The sequence below is a fragment of the Notolepis coatsorum genome, assembly GCF_963971535.1.
Source record: "Notolepis coatsorum genome assembly, chromosome: 2".
NCBI classification, from domain to species: Eukaryota; Metazoa; Chordata; class Actinopteri; order Aulopiformes; family Paralepididae; genus Notolepis; species Notolepis coatsorum.
The window spans coordinates 147,204,166-147,228,395 of record NC_140166.1 but is presented as its reverse complement, the minus strand read 5'-3'; the positions used below and the strand labels follow the sequence as shown (position 1 = coordinate 147,228,395).

The 24,230-nt window shown below is 47.3% G+C and overlaps 1 protein-coding gene across 1 annotated transcript in view; it reads right to left on the bottom strand.

The window, feature by feature from the left end:
- LOC311223559 (CUB and sushi domain-containing protein 3-like) overlaps positions 1-24,230 on the bottom strand; it is a gene marked incomplete at both ends in the record, with an annotated part of 752,195 nt that overhangs the window by 433,278 nt on the left and 294,687 nt on the right. Inside the window, 3 exon segments of the mRNA XM_084308339.1 lie at positions 4,757-4,951; positions 5,348-5,535; positions 18,426-18,564. Coding sequence (XP_084164465.1) covers positions 4,757-4,951; positions 5,348-5,535; positions 18,426-18,564 — 522 coding nt within the window.

Sequence of the window (24,230 nt, the reverse complement as noted above, 5' to 3'; positions counted from 1 at the left end):
TAGACAACGCGATTAATCTGTCTCTGTTTAACTGATTAGGTCTGGGACCAATCAGGGGGTGGCTGTTGTGAAGGGCCAGATTAAACCGAATATATATATTTATTTATATATATATATTTAATTGTATTTGTATATTCTCTAATATTCCTTGATATCCCTTGTATATTCCTTGTACAATATGCATTGAATATCCATTCTAGCCTACTGAACATCCCATAATAGTCTCCATTCTACTATTGGTCGAGACCTTGGTGCCAGGCTGCCATACCCCCAGACCCAGTTCAAACGTACCGCTCAACATGTACGAACAAGTCCTAGTTCCGCGTAGGAATCTGGCTACCGCACCACTAATGGGACTATTTGTTCATAGTGCGTATATATATACTGCGCTACTAAAGTAGGACTTCCTTTTCAGTCCAGTTTCTTACCCTCCAATAGAGTCACAGACGTAAAGCCTCCCCGCGACGCCACGTGTGGGAGTAAGGCCAAGTTCGGCTTACCATCGGTATTGAGACATCGTGTATATTAATATTTGAATAGTCATATTTGGCACTATACCGTCGAGTTGGACGTAGTCTATTAAGCTAATAATAGTCTGTTAATATATAGTGCTTCGTGCGGTGAGAATACTACCGTGGTCAGTACCCCATCGTTTCGGGCAGAGAACTGGCTGCTTATCCAGGGTGGTTGACCCCACGTGAAGCTGCACCCGAGGAGCCCCAGAGCCGACGAGCGAGTGGACCTGTATACCGGATTATTCTACCGACGACAGCCCGCCTTCCCCGGCACGGATTATGCTTTGTATACGTTGATTATTCCATGGATAAAGACCCCCGACACTGCCGTGTGTTGGAACCCCCCCCCTGGAGAGGACGCAAGGTGAGGAGACGCTCTGCAAGACGAGGTCGCTTCACGTCTCTCCTCCGTGGACCGGAGGACGCCGGCCCACAAAGAGTCCACCTGCTTTCATCTGTGGTCCAAGGATCGCCGGCGCATTGAACGGCACTACAGTGGGTTCACCTGGGATACCCTTGGCCGGATGAGGCAGCCGGATTCTACCCCCCCCCCCTTCCTACTCCTGTCGGCTTACAAGCGACCGGATTAACCCCCCCTAGTGTATCCAGTATATAATCATTAAAGTATCATTGCTGTTATTTCCTTAACTATTCCAGGTCGTATATGTACCACCTGCGCCTTCAGAGATTGGACATTCTCTATTGATATACCGACGAATACTCTTGCCATAAAAGTGCATACTAATTCCCATTCATAAATGTGATTGATTTGATTAAGTGCTTGCTCTACACACCATCGCTGTGTAGAAATAAAGACCTATTTCTAATTCGTACATTTGTGTTGGATCCGTTTCATCTACGTGACAGTGTTCATCATAATATATTTATGCCGTGTACTGGGTGGCCGAATATTAAGTACAAAGGTAGTGGTAGTAAGTATCATATCTAGTAATACAGTCAGGGAATTGTACCCCTCAGTTACATATATGGTATATACAGCACTATTGTACATGCTATAATACAGAGTTATATGGGTAGTAGACCATAGCATGAGGTAGGTAGTTGTGATCATTATGTTTACAGTGTAGGGCAGTTGTAGACAGTGAAAACAGTTGCTACCTCTACATGCTTCTGCAAAGTAATTTAAAATGTACATATTCAATTATAGTTTGTATATTTAACCTTTAATTACCCATGTGAGCTCTATGCTTCATGCGTGAATAATCTACCAGAGCACACAGCTCATCAGGGAGCCGCTCTACTGCGCTGGAGCCCTGCCTCCACATACTACATCATTATTGGTAAGCTGCCTCCTTATACTACATCATTATTGGTAAGCTACCTTCTTATACTACATCATTACTGGTAAGCTACCTCCTTATACTACATCATTATTGATAAGCTACCTCCTTATACTACATCATTATTGGTAAGCTACCTTCTTATACTACATCATTACTGGTAAGCTACCTCCTTATACTACATCATTATTGATAAGCTACCTCCTTATACTACATCATTATTGGTAAGCTACCTTCTTATACTACATCATTACTGGTAAGCTACCTCCTTATACTACATCATTATTGGTAAGCTACCTCCTTATACTACATCATTATTGATAAGCTACCTCCTTATACTACATCATTATTGGTAAGCTACCTCCTTATACTACATCATTATTGGTAAGCTACCTTCTTATACTACATCATTATTGGTAAGCTACCTTCTTATAATACATCATTACTGGTAAGCTACCTCCTTATACTACACCATTATTGGTAAGATACCTCCTTATACTACATCATTATTGATAAGCTACCTCCTTATACTACACCATTATTAGTAAGCTACCTCCTTATACTACATCATTATTGGTAAGCTACCTCCTTATACTACATCATTATTGGTAAGCTACCTCCTTATACTACATAATTATTGGTAAGCTGCCTCCTTATACTACATAATTATTGGTAAGCTGCCTCCTTATACTACATCATTATTGGTAAGCTGCCTCCTTATACTACATCATTATTGGTAAGCTACCTCCTTATACTACATCATTATTGGTAAGCTGCCTCCTTATACTACATCATTATTGGTAAGCTACCTCCTTATACTACATCATTATTGGTAAGCTACCTCCTTATACTACATCATTATTGGTCAGCTACCTCCTTATAATGCATCATTATTGGTAAGATACCTCCTTATACTACATCATTATTGGTAAACTACCTCCTTATACTACATCATTATTGGTAAGATACCTCCTTATACTACATCATTATTGGTAAGCTACCTCCTTATACTACATCATTATTGGTAAGCTACCTCCTTATACTACATCATTATTGGTAAGCTACCTCCTTATACTACATTATTGGTAAGATACCTCCTTATACTACATCATTATTGGTAAGCTACCTCCTTATACTACATCATTATTGGTAAGCTACCTCCTTATACTACATCATTATTGATAAGCTACCTCCTTATACTACACCATTATTAGTAAGCTACCTCCTTATACTACATCATTATTGGTAAGCTACCTCCTTATACTACATCATTATTGGTAAGCTACCTCCTTATACTACATAATTATTGGTAAGCTGCCTCCTTATACTACATAATTATTGGTAAGCTGCCTCCTTATACTACATCATTATTGGTAAGCTGCCTCCTTATACTACATCATTATTGGTAAGCTACCTCCTTATACTACATCATTATTGGTAAGCTGCCTCCTTATACTACATCATTATTGGTAAGCTACCTCCTTATACTACATCATTATTGGTAAGCTACCTCCTTATACTACATCATTATTGGTCAGCTACCTCCTTATAATGCATCATTATTGGTAAGATACCTCCTTATACTACATCATTATTGGTAAACTACCTCCTTATACTACATCATTATTGGTAAGATACCTCCTTATACTACATCATTATTGGTAAGCTACCTCCTTATACTACATCATTATTGGTAAGCTACCTCCTTATACTACATCATTATTGGTAAGCTACCTCCTTATACTACATTATTGGTAAGATACCTCCTTATACTACATCATTATTGGTAAGCTACCTCCTTATACTACATCATTATTGGTAAGCTACCTCCTTATACTACATCATTATTGGTAAGCTACCTCCTTATACTACATTATTGGTAAGATACCTCCTTATACTACATCATTATTGGTAAGCTACCTCCTTATACTACATCATTATTGGTAAGCTACCTCCTTATACTACATCATTATTGATAAGCTACCTCCTTATACTACACCATTATTAGTAAGCTACCTCCTTATACTACATCATTATTGATAAGCTACCTCCTTATACTACATCATTATTGGTAAGCTACCTCCTTATACTACATCATTATTGGTAAGCTGCCTCCTTATACTACATCATTATTGGTAAGCTGCCTCCTTATACTACATCATTATTGGTAAGCTGCCTCCTTATACTACATCATTATTGGTCAGCTACCTCCTTATACTACATCATTATTGGTAAACAACCTCCTTATACTACATCATTATTGGTAAGATACCTCCTTATACTACATCATTATTGGTAAGATACCTCCTTATACTACATCATTATTGGTAAACAACCTCCTTATACTACATCATTATTGGTAAGCTACCTCCTTATACTACATCATTATTGGTAAGCTACCTCCTTATACTACATCATTATTGGTAAGATACCTCCTTATACTACATCATTATTGGTAAGATACCTCCTTATACTACATCATTATTGGTAAGCTACCTCATTATACTACATCATTATTGGTAAGCTACCTCCTTATACTACATCATTATTGGCTACATCCCATATCGGTCATTAAAAGGTCAGTAATTAGTGTTTTAAAACTGTGCAAAGTAATAAAAGCCGAGTTTAAGAGATTTTTGAAGTCCATTCCAGGTAAACGGAGCAGAGTACACAAGAGCCGTCTTCCCACGCAAGTGGATAGAAAGTCCTCAGAACGCAAGCTGTAGGAAGAGTTTGATGCAACGGTAAGGTGTGTACTTAGGTTCTGTTTACCATACGGTAGTTCTGTTTACCATACGGTAGTTCTGTTTACCATACGGTAGGTTCTGTTTACCATACGGTAGGTTCTGTTTACCATACGGTAGTAGATTCTGTTTACCATATGGTAGGGTCTGTTTACCATACGGTAGGTCTGTTTGGTACCACGGCCCGGCGTCTCACCTTGGCAGCTGGGTTTGGCCCGGTCCCACTCTGGCCTCTTGCTGTTGCCCATGATGCAGGTCAGCGTGGAGTAGCCCTGCAGCACGTAGCCGGCCTCGCAGTGGAACGTCACCATGGAGCCCAGCTTGTAGTCGGCGCCCAGCCTGGTGCCGTTCATCACGCTGCCGGGATCGAAACACGCCTCGCGCAGTTTGGCTGGCCGGCGGAGAGAGCAAAGCGTTTAGAAAGAGAGTGGATTTCTAATTAGAATAACTTGTGTAAACAGTTGCATAGGAAATGGGGGGCCTGTTTGATCAAACAAAACTGTTATTAATAAAAGTGTGGTACTTTGGGCGTTGGCAACGTTTATGAAAAGTGGCCAAGGGTGCGTCCCAATCCGAGTCTGGTCTCACAGTTGGCTTCGACATCAGAGGAAGTAGTTGTATAACATACTTCAAAAAGCACGCTCAGTCAAGCATTTACATATTAACCAAGTCCCACTGCTGTAACATCAGAAAGCATACTAATTCTATTTGCACATATATATACATAATATTTTCTTATGTAAAAAACATAAGGGATCCCACATGCGCGAGCCTCCTGAGTACGTACCTTTGTATTCCAAGTGAAAGCCAGTATAGCTCACGGATCCATCACTGCGAAATGCCAAGTGCATAAAGTTGGAAGTGCTCTCAATCTTCTCAGGAAGTTTGCTGTCTTGGAAACTGCCAATCAGGTGCGAGTTGGTGTCTGGGCCGTTGTAGATGTAGAGGAAGTCATAGTTGGGCTCGATGCTGAAGCTGTGGGAAAACAAAAACAAAACAAATGAGGAATAAAAAAATTAAATAATTTTTCTTTGCCAAGTCCTAAACAGTAGACTGTGCAGAATGTGTGAGTGTGTAACGACTACGCAAGGATGTGGACCCAAGCGCAGACAGGAGACAGAGGAGGTATTTAACTATTTCACTACCACACTACAGAAGGTTAACCCTTTAATATCACACTACAGACACAGACACTAATATCACACGCGTGGGGCCACACTCGGTCTGACGGACCTGAAGGGGCAACAAGAGGAGCAGGTACAGGAAGTCCCAGCTGTGACTGGACCCCCCCCCCCCCTCCTCTTCTAGGCACGGCTCCTGACATCCCACCAGGCAGACCGGGAGGATGCCGGTGTAAGTCAGTGGTCAGTGCTGGGTCCAAGATGTCCCTGGCAGGAACCATAGCCCTCCCAGTCAACCCGTGATGGTGACACCCGGCACGCTCCTGACAGTGTAGCGCTGCGAGTCTACAGCGGCCTGGGGGGTAACGACCCAGCAACGCCTCCTCTGTGGCTAGTAACGACCCAGCAACGCCTCCTCTGTGGCTAGTAACGACCCAGCAAAACCGCCTCCTCTGTTTCTAGTAACGACCCAGCAACACCTGCTCTGTGGCTAGTAACGACCCAGCAACACCTCCTCTGTGGCTAGTAACGACCCAGTAACACATCCTCCTCTGTGGCTAGTAACGACCCAGCAACACCTCCTCCTCTGTGGCTAGTAACGACCCAGCAACACCTCCTCTGTGGCTAGTAACGACCCAGCAACACCACCTCCTCTGTGGCTAGTAACGACCCAGTAACACCTCCTCTGTGGCTAGTAACGACCCAGCAACACCACCTCCTCTGTGGCTAGTAACGACCCAGTAACACCTCCTCTGTGGCTAGTAACGACCCAGCAACACCACCTCCTCTGTGGCTAGTAACGACCCAGTAACACCCCCTCTGTGGCTAGTAACGACCCAGCAACACCACCTCCTCTGTGGCTAGTAACGACCCAGCAACACCTCCTCTGTGGCTAGTAACGACCCAGCAACACCTCCTCCTCTGTGGCTAGTAACGACCCAGCAACACCTCCTCCTCTGTGGCTAGTAACGACCCAGCAACACCTCCTCCTCTGTGGCTAGTAACGACCCAGCAACACCTCCTCTGTGGCTAGTAACGACCCAGCAACATCTCCTCCTCTGTGGCTAGTAACGACCCAGTAACACCCCCTCTGTGGCTAGTAACGACCCAGCAACACCTCCTGCTCTGTGGCTAGTAACGACCCAGCAACACCTCCTCTGTGGCTAGTAACGACCCAGCAACACCTCCTCCTCTGTGGCTAGTAACGACCCAGCAACACCTCCTCTGTGGCTAGTAACGACCCAGCAACACCTCCTCTGTGGCTAGTAACGACCCAGTAACACCCCCTCTGTGGCTAGTAACGACCCAGCAACACCTCCTCCTCTGTGGCTAGTAACGACCCAGCAACACCTCCTCCTCTGTGGCTAGTAACGACCCAGCAACACCTCCTCTGTGGCTAGTAACGACCCAGCAACACCTCCTCCTCTGTGGCTAGTAATGACCCAGCAACACCTCCTCCTCTGTGGCTAGTAACGACCCAGCAACACCTGCTCTGTGGCTAGTAACGACCCAGTAACACCCCCTCTGTGGCTAGTAACGACCCAGCAACACCCCCTCTGTGGCTAGTAACGACTCAGCAACACCTCCTCCTCTGTGGCTAGTAACGACCCAGCAACACCTCCTCTGTGGCTAGTAACGACCCAGCAACACCTCCTCCTCTGTGGCTAGTAACGACCGAGCAACACCTCCTCTGTGGCTAGTAACGACCCAGTAACACCTCCTCTGTGGCTAGTAACGACCCAGCAATGGCCGACAGACATAACAAACAAGGGGGTGATGACTGATGAACACCAGCTGGTGAGACGGGAGACAAGACACGTGGGAAGACGCTGGGGACCTCTGCTGGACCTGCGGCGGTAACGCAGTGAGGAGAGGGAGAGGAAGGAAGAGGAGCAGGAACACTCACTGGAAGTCACCAGCGTGACAGAGTGATTTGGAATTCATTTGGGGTTTAAATTGAGAGTGCGCAGAGCATCGCTCCAAGTGAGTCGTGCCAGGCGATTCCTCTGCATCTCCAGACAAAGGATGCCGAGATGAGGAGAGAAAAAAAGAATAAATCTCCCCCAAGAGGTGAGAAGAGATTAAATTGTTGTGACAGGGCGGTGGCACAAGATCTTCCCAGACGGCAGTGGCAACGCATTGTGGAGAGATGGGTTTATATTGTAGAACTGTATATCAAATCACACGCCGCGGTGAGAGGGAGAATGGGGAGCACTTGTTTTCAAAATAATGAGCTTGGTTTATGACAAAAATGTAAATAGCTTGGAGATAATTGCATTTGAGTGGAATCAAAGCAACTCCAATTTAGAACCACAACTCCCCCGTGAGAGCGAACTCCATCAAGATGTTTTGTTTTTCCAAGGACAGAGTCTGAAAAGAAATACAGTGAGTACAGTATCTCTCTCTCTCTCTCTCTCTCTCTCTCTCTCTCTCTCTCTCTCTCTCTCTCTCTCTCTCTGGGGCACACTAGGGAGGAGGGGGAGAGCAGGCGGGGGGGAATAGGGAGGAGAGTTGAAGGGTGGGTGCAATCAGTGCAACTACACAGACTCATGATGCCGGTGCCCTATAGTATAGTGCACCCCGCCAACCCCTCCTCCCCCTCCCCCTCCCCCTCCCCCCTCCTCCTCCTCCTCCTCCTCCTCCTCCTCCTCCTCCTCCTCCTCGCCATCCCGACACGAGACAACTAGGGAAATTAATATTCATCACCAGTCAATCTGTCATGAGGAGGGGAGGCACATAAGACTAAAGCCTGCCGCGGCGGCTGAACTCAACGTTCACATAAAGACATAAATAATGTAGAGCAGAAGAGTGTTGTGTGTTGTGTCAGGCAGGGAGACCTGGGAGGCTCTTACAGCACGAGCTACCCGGTCTGCCGAGTTACGTTTGAAGGAACGTGAGGGCGATGTGACATGGCTGCTTCCACTATCTGCCCGAACACCTGGACAGCAGACCCAGGACTTCTCCTCAGCAAGGATGACCAACCACCGCGGTCAATAATGTGACGTGATCGACCGCTCCCAGAGCAAGCGCCTATCCTTGGGCAACACCTTGAACAACCACCGTTAGCTCATCATGCGTGCCATTCGGTCACGTTTCCACGAGTTGGGAACACGAAGGCCATTTATTTTTCTATGGTAAGTAGCCTGCTTGGATTATCTGCAGGGGTAGGTGTTTAGAAGGTGTGCCTGGACACAGAGGACACGTGCAACAGCGAGGGAGAGGGCGGTGGGTTTGTTCTTTGCCTGAAGCAGAAAAACACAGGATCGAACGCTGTCTGCTCAAAGATTGGTGAGCATTAACCCTTTCACTACCACACTACAGAAGGTTAACCCTTTCACTACCACACTACATAAGGTTAACCTTTCACTACCACACTACAGACAGTTAACCATTTCACTACCACACTACAGAAGGTTAACCTTTTACTACCACAACCCAGACGGTTAACCCTTTCACTACCACACTACATAAGGTTAACCATTTCACTACCACGCTACAGAAGGTTAACCTGTTCACTACCACACTACATACGGTTAACCATTTCACTACCACACTACATAAAGTTAACCTTTCACTGTCACACTACATAAGGTTAACCCATTTACTACCACACTACATAAGGTTATATACTCGTACTGGCATCGCGTCCCGCTCTTAAGCCATACCGAGATATACCTCATCTCATGTACCTAGTGTACTCCATCAATGAATAAAAACCAATACACCCAGCACCTGCCAGGCCCCGCCCTACTGACGTACTATATAGTACTAGGCGTGGTCACCACTCACTCTTCCTCTATTTTCGTTTCCATCATAGCGGATGCGTGCACCCTATGCAACTAGTTGATATGAAAAGTTTAGAGAAATTAGGTTGAGTGCTTACCGAAGATTTGCCTACCCCCTGAAATCTTCGCGGCATGTTCTGGCGGCGCTGGTATGGGTTCTGCGACTCTGCAGCGGGATGCATTTCGATGCATCTCAGCGTCGAGTTCTGTAGTCTCCTTGTCTTGTTGACAGCAGACAGAGGGACAGCGTGTGAGGTGTAGCTATCGAGCTACCTCGCACAAGGTAGGACTTGCGCCACTAGGCATTATCGCTGGTGTTAGTAAATGCTGCTTGTTGTGAGTTGTATATCTGCGCCAGGGGCAGGATATTTGGGTAAACGTCCCTCTGAGGTGGACGTTTCCCAGGCTGTCCTGGAGCGCGCTGCTAATACTAAATGCTATAAATGCTGGGTCACTGTTCTACTGTTCCCCGCTGTGGGATGTCACTAGGCATGACAATGCTGGCGTTTGTGATGTGCTCGAGTTGTCCCGAGAGACAACCGAGTTGTGTATTGGCGCAAGCGGCGGGATATCTGGGTAAACGTTGTTGTTTTCCCCGTTATCCTGGAGCGCACGGCTAACGCTATGCTATATTGGGCTACTGTTTCTGTTCTGTCTCCCTGCTACGGGAATGTCTGTCTATACTACAGTCTTCCCTCCTCTCAACCATTCATGCTGACGGTCAATCGGTGTCTACTGGGGGAGTATTGCGGGGGGGGCTTTGTTTACATTTCATGGGTAAATGGGCTGAGGTCTAGGGCTGGTGTGCTGTTGTGAATATTATGAATGAATGCAGGACTGGTTCTCTCTGGTCCGCATTCCCTTAACGTTGTGTGCATGGGCTTGCCCATTCTACAGTATATTCGTGGTGTTAGTTAATTTATTCATTAACCCCTTCATGGTGCACACCACAGTGGAGGTTGCAACAACCACTGGTGCTCCATGTTAGCATCAGTCCTTTGCTTTTGACATGTTGAAACAGTGCCCCGCCCGGCCGACGCCATGAGGTGGGTCGGCCCGGCGAGTGGCTGGTGGGCTGCTAAAGCCTGTACCGCCACAGTATGGAATTGGCAGCGTTTAGTAACTGTGTTCGAATTGCTGTTTTTTCTATCAAAAAATGGTGTCTGGTGGCGGGGCTTTGAGGGCCAGCCGACGTCGACACATCGCACGAGGTTGTTGACGTTATTAGCTTTGACCTAGCCGCAAGCTATAACCGCTCAGGGCTCCCCTCTCCGCAGAGGATCTTGGTCTTCCGCTGGAGCGCGGGCGGTATTTGTCCTAGGCCCCACACCGCCTCACACCGCGCAGCCAGAAGAAGAGAGAGCACGGCCTCGTCAGCGGCGATGACGAGGCCCTCGACAGGCGGCCATGTTTTCCCCCGCCAGAGGTATCCTGGGCGTTGAATCGACAGGTGTCCACAAGGCCGACAGCCTTGGCGGCCGAGGGATCGGCCATGTTGGATGAGCTCGGCTTGGAATATACAAGCCGTCGCCGTCCTGCCGCGAGCAGCCCGCTCTCCGATCACTCCCTCCCCCAACACCAGCGGAAAAGGGGCTCTGATTGTTTCCTTTGGCTGCGGGCCGTGTGCCTTCGTTGAAGTGCGTGTGGCCCCACTTTTCGCTTCTCATGGGGACAGGGGCTGACACCCAGTTGATGGCTGAGCCTGGGTCTGTCCGTGAGAATGTTGTGCTGTCAAGCGGCTCCCACACCATAAGCTGTGTTTGGTTGAGCCTGGTGTTACGTCTGTCAACTATAAGTGTTGTCAGCAGGGGGGCTCAAAACCTTTTTGAGGCACACAGTGCGGGCTTCCCCGACCTCGCCTTCGCCAGGCCAGGTATCATGTTGGTGCCTCCCACTCCTGAAAGATTGGCAGTGGTCTCGCAGGCGCGCGTGATTTGGGTGGTAGTAATATCACTGCAGGGCTACGGTGTGTAGGAACTCATGGGGGCCTCACACCTTGCATGTCCGGCTGCAGAACAACTCCTCAGCATGTTCTGGAGGGGTGTTCAGTGGGGGTGCTTTTGTCACCTAGACTGATGTCAGCTTCCCCCATATCAAACCGGCCCTTTCTGTCGGGGTCCCCCCTTGGGTGCGATTGCCTCATGGGTAGTGTCAGGGTCAGATGTCCCGACACGTAACGCTCTGCTCGCACGGGTCCAGGGTTGGCTACGCACAGCGGGTGGGACCGGGCCGCCTATCTACAGTTCCTAGCGGACCTGCGCCACATAGCGGCGGGTGCGTTGGGAGTGTCATCACATATGGCTACAGCAGCACCATATGTCGAGGTGGATAGAGAGAACGCTGAGGCGGGGACTTGTTACACAACCACACCCATTTTCGGGTTTGGTACAGACCCTATTGTCAGGGTCACCAGCAGTGACAGCTCTGGTCAACGAGATCCAATCTCTGTGGACGAAGCAAGCCATCGTCGTGGCGTTTTCCTCCCGGTGTTCTCTGGTGCCTGAGAAATCGGGAGGGGGGGTGTCAGACCCATGCTGGACCTGTCCCATGGGAAGGTTCAGCATTTTTTGGATCATCTCCTACCTGTTGAACACTGTCAGGTGGGGCTCTGGTTCTCCTCCATAGACCTGTAGGATGCGTATTCGCATCCCCGATCTTCCATCCTAGGGCTTACCTACGCTTCCTTTGCAGGGTTAGCGTATGAGTACCAGAGGCTGCCGTTCGGCTTTTCTCTGGCTCCCCGCATCTTCACCAAGTGCATTGAGGCCGCACTGGGGCCTTTGCGTCGTCAGGGGTTACGAAGTGTATTCTGCCCTGACGACGTTCTGGTCCTTGGCGGTCAAGGTGGATCCTCAGGTCTCGTACCAGGCAGGTTCTTACCAGCCTGGGGTTTGCTGTAGACTGGAAGTAGAGTACTCCTCTTCCCAGTCAACGGGTGGAGTGCTATGGGCATCCCTCTCAGAGCGTGTTGTCGACACGCTCGGGAGGTTCCGTCCTAGGACGGTTACGGCGCTGTCCGTGATACGCCTGCTCGGTATGATGGCATCTGCTCATTCCGTGGTCCCTCTTGGCCTCCTCTTCACCCCAGGAGGGGGTTACGGAGGTGGATTTTCCAGTATGGAAATAGACCCGGTGAGAGGCAAGTTGAAGCGGCTAAGGTTCCCGTGTCAGTACTGGGGGACCTCGCCCCTGGGGAGGGCCTGGGGTCCTCACCAGGGGGGTCCCCATGGGCAGTAGGCTGTCACACGTCACGTTTTTCACCGACGCCTCCCTCGCTGGAGACGCATCAGGCCAACGCAGTAGGGGGCAGCTGGCAAGCCATGCTGCCCGGTCTGCGCTACGTTCAATGTGTTGGTATTGAAAGCGGTCCTTCTGGGCCTCAAGCGGTGTTGATCAGGACGGACAATACGACGTCAGTGTCGTATATCGACAGACAGGGAGGAGTACGCTCCCCCTTCTGCACCGAGCGGCGGGCGGCTGGCTATGGGCGTTCTCCATCTGCGCGGCCTGAGGGCTCTCCACATCCCCGGCAGGGTGAATGTGGGTACAGGTGTAATGTCGCGCGGCGGTCCTCACCCTGACGGGTGGGGATTACGTCCGGACATAGTCAGGCAGGTCTGGGACCGATGCCGTACCGCCTGGGATTCTTTCCCCCATACATCTGTTAGGTCAGTTGTTGGGGCGGTTACGTTGAGGAGCGCAGGTCCTTGATCCTGATTGCGCCGGACCGGGGCGCAGCTGTGTGGTTCCCGGTTCTGATCCAGCTCTTGGTATCCCATCATGGCCTGTTCCTTGGTCATCGCAGGCCCTCTCTCAAGCGCACGGGTCTCTGTGTTAGTTCCCTGTGCTGGGCCAGCTGCTGGTGGGTTGGCTGGTGAGAGGATGAGTCTGGAGAGGATGGATCCTTCTGTGGTTGGTACCATCCGGAACGCGCATGCTCCCTCCACTATCGCGGGTTACGCGGTTAGGTGGCATATTTTCCAAGAGTGGTGTAAGGCCACCCTCTTGTGAAGCGTTTCCTGCTTGGCGTTCGACGCCTTAAGCCGCTGAAACGCTCTTTGGCTCCGAGCTGGGATCTTCAATTGGTCCTCGGTTGATTGTCCTTGGCCCCGTTTGAGCCTCTTGAGCAAGCGATGTTGGAACGGCTGTCGTTCAAGACTGCGTTCTTGCTGTCCATCACCTCCGCTAAACGCGTGGGTGTGCTTTGTGCTCTCTCGGTACGGCCAGAGTGCCTGTCTTTTCGTTCCGATAGCGGTGCCACTCTGCGGCCTAATCCAGCCTTCGTTCCTAAAAATATCCGGAGTGCTTTCCGCTCCAGGGATATTATGGTTCAGGCGTTTCATCCGCCTCCTCACGCTAGTGAGTTGGAGGCGGGCCTTCACCTGTCATGTCCGGTCCGGGCTTTGGGGGTTTACCTCAGCCGTACTCAGGGCCTCACGGCTACCGATCAGCTCTTTGTCTGTTACGGTGGCTCTCGTGCTGGTAAGGCACTGTCAAAACAGCGCCTGTCCCATTGGTTGTGCGAGGGCATTGCCCTTTGCTACACGTTGGCCGGGCTGGCTCCCCCTGGGGGCGTCAGGGCGCACTCCACTTGTGGGGTGGCGGCCTCTGCCGCTCTCCTGGGTGGGGCCTCGGTGGAGGACATCTGTGCTGCGGCTTCATGGTCCTCACCGGGTCCCTTCGTAAGGTTTTACCTCATGGACATGACCGGGGGTTCTGTCTCCCAGGCGGTTCTGAGGTCTGTGGCATCTCCTGCTTCCCGTCCTTTGGTGGGGTAGCAGGCGTGTGTGGGTGTGGGCCACAATGTGTTGTGTCACACGTGGTTCCGCCTGTGCTGTGCGTTCAAGAGGTTCTAGTTCCCTCTTGTTCGCACTCGGGTGGAGTTGACTGCCGCACCCTCTTCATTAGGAAGAATGGGGTGACGGGACTCCCCTCCCCCCTGATGTGGGCTTACGGGTCCTCAGGGGGTGCATTTGTCGGGCCTCACGTCCGCTCTACCCCATATCTCGGTATGGCTTAAGAGCGGGACGCGATGCCAGTACAAGTATATAACGATATATACTATTATATGAGTACTGGCTAAGCGTCCCGCTCTTAGCGTGCCATGAGTTCCCTTGGGGAAACTTTTCTTTGGAAACGATTTTCCGAGGAAGAGTGAGTGGTGCCCACGCCTAGTACTATATAGTACGTCAGTAGGGCGGGGCCTGGCAGGTGCTGGGTGTATTGTTTTTTATTCGTTGATGGAGTACACTAGGTACATGAGATGAGGTATATCTCGGTATGGCTTAAGAGCGGGACGCTTAGCCATAACTAGGTTATATACATAACCTATCGTTAACCCTTTACTACCACACTACATAATGTTAACCCTTTCACTACCATACTACAGAAGGTCAATAGCTGCTATATAGATTGTCTCTGGTTAGGGTTATTTGCAGCCGAGCTGACAATAACAAACATATTAGCATTAGTTGTTACCTACTTAGGCTAACGACTGGTAATACTACTTGCATGGCAGATCATGATTGCTATCTCCCTCTAAAACTGGTAAAAACGGTAGAGTTAACTTCATGATGCTATTTAAACTTTCTACCACTTACTTTACCACAATCCCTTGCTAATCCCCGCCTGTTATGTAGCATTAACGCTAATTAGCCGTTAGCCAGCCGGGACAGGGATGCTACCCCCGTGGTAAAAATAGCATTAGGAGGTTAGCTTCCCCATGAAACGACAGAATGCTATTTCCTCTAAAAACAGGAAGCTCGGGAGGGATTTGTCATGGATATTGATTAGCGTTTACAGTAGCAAGCTAATGTTACAGTAGCAATGTTGAACATTTGTTCAGTTTAGTTAAAGAGGCTGAGTGCAGTTTAGTTACAATGTGCTGTAAATGTAATTTATTGGATGCAACATTAGTTTACGCCTGTGTGTAGTATGACTCATCAACATTTATTTTTGAATTGTCATTGAGAAATGACAAACTCTAAAATACAATTAACACTTTGTTTGCCGTTCACGTAGAACTACATTTCTGTGGCCCAGCGGTTGAGTGGAGGAAAAGTAGTTTCCTTTTATTCGCTATTGCCATTCATAATCCATCGAGGCACCTTGTGCATGCTGTACTGAATGTGTCTGAGATGACAGACGGTCAATACCGCCACCTAACGCATTACGGCCGCTATTGCACTCCATTTGAAACGATGTGGTTGGTTTTCTCTGCCGAGCTGTGGCGTGGCGGCGGGTTCTAAACACTCCGGCAAGACAAGCGGTCACCACGGTTGCCTCAACGAGTTCACCCACCTGCCCATTCATGTGCAATGCTGGATAACGTGGGACAGACTACCACGACCAGTATTTACAATGGCGATCAGATAATTGGATTATTCTTTTTGCATTACATCAGAGACAAGGGAAGGACTATATATTACCAATCTTACCAAGATATTGGTAATTACCAAGATAATTTTTTTGCCGCGATTGCAGCCTGTGTTTGTGTGTGTGTGTGTGTGCGTGCCATTGGCTGCGATAGACGCACGGCTGGCCGGTTTCCCCCCGTCCCCTTTCGTGCATGCACGAGGAAACATAATACCGATAATCTAGCGTTGATTTCAGGATGATTCGATAATCAGGCGAAAAATGGCAATGTGATAAATGGATAAAAGGGGCATTCTCCCTTCTGTGTGTGTGCATTTGAAAAGATCAGATGAAGTCAGACGAGTATATTATATTGATAGTAAATGTACTGAGGGTGGACAGATAATGTTGATATTTAAACATAAAAATACAATACATAATAAATGTATGCATGATCATCATGCAATATAAAACAATTGCAGGAACGGTTTGGGAGAGGACGGGTTTTAGGTTGCGTGTTCCAAAAAATGTTTACTTAAAGTTTAAAGCTCAATATATAAAAACGTGGCACTTTATAGTGAACAGGAGGTCTATTTGTATTAAAAACAATAAATAGTTTTTCATTTAAATGTCTGGAATTCTTTTTTTCAAATGATATTTGTTACCTTTTGAGTTGATCTAAATGTTTTTTTTTTTTATCCACTTTTTCTCCCATTTTCTATATTTTTCTCCCATCCCAATTTCGTATCATCCAATTCAACCCTCCCCTGTCACGGACGCTGTTTCTTGCCTCCCACAAGCCGGCTGCAATGTGGACTAAGTCATACATAGCACAAGTCCCCTCCGGTACTTGAGGTAACAGCAGTCGCATCTTTTCACCTGCGCAGCTCGATCTCGCAGTGGCGAGGAGTAACGCGTGGGAGGCTCACGCTGCCCCCGACACTTCCTGATTCTACTGCGCAGGCGCACCAACCGACCTGTAGGAGTCGCTGTCCACAACGCCCGATCCCCACCCTTCAGTTTCCCTCCCCGTAATACGGCCAATGTGTATTACTGTGGACGACCAGCTAAACTGAAAGCAAATGTGGAGCGCTGGGCTCGAACTGACGAGCCCAGCGTCTCCAGCATTTCGTGGCGAGTGCCTTGCCCACTATGCCACGTAGCCGCCCTGAGTTGATCTAAATGTTACTGATTGTGTTAAATGGGCTTATGATATCATCTCATATCGATTGCAGGCACCTGCATTGTATCGTATCGTGGCAGATATCGGCAAATATCGTATCGTAGTCCAAAGAATCGATATCGTATCGTGATGAAAACTGGTGATTCCCACCCCTAGTAGAGTCTATACACCCAACACCAAATCCCATAATTCCTTACACGTAACGTGTCTGGCTGTGTGACGTCAACTTGTCAGCATGAAAATGACAGCCAAACATGGCACTGCAACTAAATAACACAAATACAATAGGCACATTTGTGACTGTTACAAATATAACACGTTTTATACTTGTGCTACAAGATATTGGCCTGTGCTACAAAACGATCAACCTCTGTAGCACCTGTGCTATGTGCAAAAAAAGTTAACGTACAGCCCTGGTCTGAGGGGAGTGGCCACTGGCTGACAGTGCTCCCTGTCTCGGGTGTCGGAGAGGAGACGCACAGATGAGAGAGGAGATGAGAATGAATTAATGAAAACTTTATTTAACAGATTGCAGAATGGGTACAATATAGTATGGCTCAATACACACAATTAAGGGGATGCAGACCAGAGAAAGACGTTTGTCTTGTTTACATCAGGGTCCCGGCCTTTTCCATTCATAGTGTTCATAGACGCACCAAAATCCATTGCGGGGTGAAAATTTGCCGCAAAACATTAATATCTTTGGAACCGTTTGTGTTCAATTGTATCTGAATCGGGAGATGATCTTCTCTCGTCACAATTGAAATTGTATTTCTCCGTCGAGCAAAAGCTGGCTGGCAGTCTCATTGAATAATATACGCACTCAGAAAGTCTATAAACTTGTGCATAACGGAGCAGAGGTCCCCAACCATCGGGACGCGGACCGATGTAATATAAAACACTTAATTAGCCGTGCATTGATAATACAATTGGTATCAGCTGTGTAACGTCTTAATTTTGGCGCGACAGAGTCGTTGTAGGATTGCATTCAATCTAACATTGGAGATGGAGCCAAGTGAGGTATTCAGAAGTTCAAGTGAGGTTTGTTTGTTTTTATTTCTTCAGGCTTGAAAAGTCAAAATAAAACAATTATTATGTTCTTCTCGTTTGCCTCACGTCATTTTCAGTTAAAGGGTCATTAGAAATAACTTATTTCAAAGCCATTCTAAACAACGAGCGTTCCTCTCATGGCGTTCTGAAAAAAGAAATCTCAGAAAGGCCGCACCCCCTGCCGATCCAACGTGCCTGCACACTTGTTAGGTTTATGTTGTTATTTCTAAGAATAATATGTGTGACATGGTCTCTGGTGTGGAGTAATAAACCATATAATGATTTTGGAATCAATCAATCAATTACTTAATTAATCAACCACTCAATAAATCAATCAATATCTTCCAGTACACTGTCGGCATCTGATCTTACCTGATGAAAGCCAGAGAAATGACGTAATCAGAATGAACGGCGATGAGCCAATCACAGTCTTTGCTGTGGGGATAGGGGTGGGGGAAGTTTGGAGAGAGGATGAACCCGGTCGATCCTGTCACATTCCCACCGCAAGGAGCTGAGGAGAGGAGAGGAAAGAGGAGGAGAGATGAGAGAATAGGAGAGGAGAGAGGAGAGGAGAGGAGAGGAGAGAGGAGAGGAGAGGAGAGGAGAGGAGAGGAGAGGAGAGGAGAGGAGAGGAGAGGAGAGGAGAGGAGAGGAGAGGAGAGGAGAGGAGAGGAGAGGAGAGGAGAGGAGAGGAGAGGGGATGAGAGGAGAGGAGATGAGAGAGGAGAGGAGAGGAGATGAGGGGATGAGAGAGGAGAGGAGATGAGAGGGGATGAGAGAGGAGAGGAGTGAGGAGAGGAGAGGAGAGGAGAGGAGAGGAGAGGAGAGGAGAGGAGAGGAGAGGAGAGGAGAGGAGAGGAGAGGAGAGAGGAGAGGAGAGGAGAGGAGAGGAGAGGGGAGGGGAGGGGAGGGGCGGGGAGAGGAGAGGAGAGGAGAGGAGAGGAGAGGAGAGGAGAGGAGAGGAGAGGAGAGGAGAGGAGAGGAGAGGAGAGGAGAGGAGAGGAGAGGAGAGGAGAGGAGAGGAGAGGAGAGGAGAGGAGAGGAAGAGGAGAGGAGAGGAAAGGAGAGGGGATGAGAGGAGAGGAGAGGTTTAGGGTATTAGTGAAGATACTGGCAACCATTTGTGTGGTGATGACACACTCCTACGCAGAGAGTTGAATGACGTTCCACTGTCAAACATCTGTGCCCAAAGAGGAAGTAAACAATAGTGCCTTTATTTTAGCTAGACAAATCTGATAACTTTCTAAACATGCATTTAAAACAGTTTTTTTCAGTGAATCTTAGTTGCAATAACATTTTGTGTTTTTTTGTTGATATGTGGGAAAATTGCGTTTGTTTATAGTGGCGAGTCACAGCCCCCTGGTGGTCAGAAAACGGTTACTGCAGCTTTAATACAACCTTTTACTAGACAGTATAATTTTAGAATTCATAATAATCTAATATTCTCTAACAGAATATGAATTCTAAAATACATTCTCAATTTGATTTTTATATTTACGGCCATCCGGTTAAATCTTTTCCTTCACCGAAATGGATATTTTGTGTCTTGGAAAAAAACTGATTTAATCAGGAAAAAAGTATACCCATAGTAATTAAGTAATTACCAATAAATGTAATTTTGCCGGGAGTTGTTGCCAACTCCTGGGGTCTTAATTAGATTCTGCACCAGTTAAGGACGACTTCGCGTGGATCTAATTAAAAAGTGAGACAAACTTATTTAGAATGTAAAATAGATACTTGATTTATGTTATACCGTTTCATAGTTAAATCCTGGTATAAACCCCCCGGGATCGTTAAAACTAAATTAAATACACCACTCCACTAGTATTTTTTTTTCAGATTCAGAGTTTTTATTTGCCACATGGAAACAATACAATCATCGAGTTTTCATACAAAATCATACATACCATACCATGGACAAAGGAGCAGGAAGAAGAATACATCTTATAGTTACCTGCCCCTTATTCCTAAACTAAACAAGTATCACTTGATGGTCGGCGTACAACCTAATTTACACAAAATAATCATTTATACCATATACAAAGAAACAAACAATCCACAGTTTAAACAAGAAAACATTTAATGATAATAATAATAATAATAATAAAGAATAATAATAATAATAATAATAATAATAATAATAATAATAATAATAATAATAATAATAATAATAATAATAATAATAATAATAATAATAATAATAATAATAATAATAATAATAATAATAATAATAATAATAATAATAATAATAATAATAATAATAATAATAATAATAATAATAATATAATACTAATAATAATAAGAAAAGAAAAGAAAAAAGAAAATATCTCACTATTCAGATCACATTTGACTTTCATACTGACTAAATCTTTTTTTTCAATAATTATTTTTGAATTGACAAACACTTACAGTTTCTTAACCCTCCAACCGGACAGCCAGAACATTACCCTGAGACACAAGTTAATCAGAATGTACTGATACTGTTTCCATAACAGGACCCGTCAGGCTTGAAAAATATGTTTTAATGTTTAAAAGTCTTTGTATAATTGGATTAGTTGATGACGAAAACTCAACAATCTGTCTCATTAACTAGCCTCATCAGGGACTATATCAATAAAGATATATCTTTTAGCACCAGACTATACATTAAGTAAACTTTTTTTTTAACTAATCAGGGGTATAGAACTCTAAAGTAAATTGTTAAGATTTGCATACAAAAATGCAACATACTGTATAGATTTATCTTTTTTAAATAGTCTCAAATCTCAAAATGTTTGCTTTATGAATAAAGGTCGTAACCGATATCTTAAATTTGTCGAAGCTTTTAAATCCTTGCTTAAGACTCATCTTTTCTCTCTCTCCTTCAACCTACCTTGATCTCACCTGGTCGGGGACTGACCTTTAGATTAATCTGTGTAGTTTAGTTATGGTACAGGGTACTACATGGTACCACTGGGTAGTTTACTATAGGGTAGTTTAGTTAGGGTACAGGGTACTACATGGTACCACAGAGTACTACATGGTACTGCATGGCATTACAGGGTACTACATGGCTTACATAGCTCTACATGGCACTACATGGAACTACATGGCACTACGGGGTACTACATGGTACCACAAGGCACCACAGGGTACTACATGGCTCTACAGGGTACTACAGGATACTACGGGGTACTACATGGCACTATGGGGTACTATAGGGTACTACATGGCACTACGGGGTACTACATGGCACTACAGGGTACTACATGTCTGCTCCTTTGCAGCACCACAAACATGGGAACTCTCTAACTCTTCCCCCCCCCCCCCTCTCCCCTCCCCCCCCCCCCCCTCCCCTCCCTCCCCCTTCTCTCTGAGTACCCGTCTCCTGGCGCTGACCAAGGTGATGGATGCCTCGGGGTCTTGGCCAAGCTTGTAGTGACTGCTCTACATGCACCTCCGAGGCCTTGGATCAGCTATTCAACGCCGTCTGTCCGTGGTCCTGTCAACTGATTAACAGACTGTTAACAGATTAACAGTCAACGCGGTTTCATTGCTGGGTTAAGTACTTCTATTCTATTCACATAATACGCTTACTTCATATATCTACTCCATTCACATATATGCCTACCACTTGTATCTATTGCTATGTCCGCCTACTACAATCTCATGAGCTGTCTAACGCCTGTCCCGTCTCCCTGTCTTCCTATGACTTGCTGTCCTGGAGTATTGACCGGAGTGTTGGACGTCCCGTGACGAAGGCCGGGAGATTGCGACCCCCTCTGCGTGCCCCCCTGTCTCCGGAGGTCTCGTAGTGGTGACCGGAGTGCCGGATGTCCCGCGATGATGTCGAGGAGTCCGCGACCCTCTCTGCGCCACCCCCTATCTCACTGTCTCCGGCTGTCCCTGAGCAACGACCGGAGTGTTGAATGTCCCGTGACTAAGACGGGGAGGACGTGACCCTCTTTGCGCCGCCCCTGTGCCTCAAATAGATCCGCTATAAACTCTATCTTTAATCTTTCAAAATGTTCAGTTGCTATCGCTATTTGCTCTATCTTAAATTTTTCAAAATGTACAGTTGCTATTGCATGCACTCATCTGTGTTTCACCACACACATGAGTGCATGCTTACCAACTGTCCGTCTGCAACACTACTATCACCAACATCTAAGAAGGGAGATCCCCCCTTGAATGGCCCTTCTAAGGTTTCTCTCCTCCACACCGCCTGTGGAGCTTTTTTCCCTATTGTTAGGTTTTAGTGAGTTTTTCCTTACCTTCGCGTGGGGTATGTCTGGGAGTGCTTGCATTCTTTCATTTATTTGCATTCATCTAAAAAATGTTTGGACCCTATTGTGTTCTTGTTCTGTTCTTGACTTATTGTTATGTTGTCTTCTTGACTTGTTTAAAGAAGACCTGTACGGCCCATGGGGACATTAACGTGTGTTGTCGGGCCCTATAAATAAATTTGATTTGATTTGATTTGATTTCTTTTACCTACTTTTTCTCCTCCTTTTTTCTGTGATTTTTCTCCCATCCCAATTTTTCCTCTCGTGCCAATTCTCCCTCCCCTGTCCTGATCGTTGCTCGCATGTGCCCCCCACTGGCCGGTCGTAGGGAGGATAGAAGCCCATCACATGTCCCCTCCGATACATGTGGAGGCAGCCAATCACTTCTTTTCACCTGCCAGCGCGGACTCTCATTGGCGAGGAGTAACGTGTGGGAGGCTCACACTGCCCCCGCCATCTCCTGTCTCTGCTGTGCAGGCGGCCTGACCGACCTGTAGGAGTCGCTGTCCACAACGTCCAGATTACCACCCATCGACTTCCACCCCGCTGACTCAGCCGGATTTGAACCCGGTGTCTCTTGCGTTGGTGACGAGCGCAACGTCCGCTGCGCCACCCAGCCGCACTTAGATCTGAGTAAATCTTGTAATAAATTCAAAATGTCCTCCAAATGGGATATGCACAACTGCGGTTTATATACAGCATACACAGTACTGAATAGCTCCGATGACCTTCATCTGTGGTCCCCTTGGAGCTGGTTCACAGATAAATCCTTTTCCCAATTCTACAAGGAAATCTGGAAGTCCTTCTGTAACAGCATTAAAAGTGTGTGTGATCCGACGTGATTACGTTACGGGACCCACGGGCCTGAGTCCCGGGACGGAGCGGCACTCTGGACGGAGCAGCACTCTGGACGGAGCAGCACTCTGGACGGACGGAGCAGCACTCTGGACGGAGCAGCACTCTGGACGGAGCAGCACTCTGGACGGAGCAGCACTCTGGACGGACGGAGCAGCACTCTGGACGGAGCAGCACTCTGGACGGACGGAGCAGCACTCTGGACGGAGCAGCACTCTGGACGGAGCAGCACTCTGGACGGACGGAGCAGCACTCTGGACGGAGCAGCACTCTGGACGGACGGAGCAGCACTCTGGACGGAGCAGTACTCTGGACGGAGCAGCACTCTGGACGGACGGAGCAGCACTCTGGACGGAGCGGCACTCTGGATGGACGGAGCAGCACTCTGGACGGAGCAGCACTCTGGACGGAGCGGCACTCTGGACGGAGCAGCACTCTGGACGGTGGGGGAGTTGGCAGCGGCTCAAAGCACACCCGATCAGTACGTATCTCCTTGCTTACCACGGGGTAATTATTCCTGATTACGCTGTAAGGTAATTACGCTGTAAGGTAACTAAGTTGTTATATGGCGATGTGTTGTTTGACCTCATGCAATCAGTCCTTTAGTGGCCGGGGCGCGTGTAGCCTCTTTACAACGCATTCGCGTTTCCGGCGCTCTGATTGGCCAGGTCATGTGACATGTGCGGCCGATAGCGTGTTTGCCAATTTCCGCGTCGAACAGCCTGCAAACTACCTGGCGTTCTATCGCAATGCTCTAAGACAAACTCTAACCTTAACCAACTTCGAAAGAGTGCCTAAGCTTAACCGGCGAAAGAACTTTGCCGTCACGCTCTAAGACAAACTCTAACCTTAACCAACTTCGAAGAGTGCCTAAGCTTAACCAGTGTAGAAACTTGCCGTCCCACGATTGGCGCTCATGTCACATGACCTGGCCAATCAGAGCGCAAAACGGGAACCCGGAAACATGGATGCGTTGTAAAGAGGCTTCAAGCGGCCAGGGCAGGTTTAGTGGACGTGGACGGCTTGGCAGCGAGCATCCAACCCACATCTTTTAAGG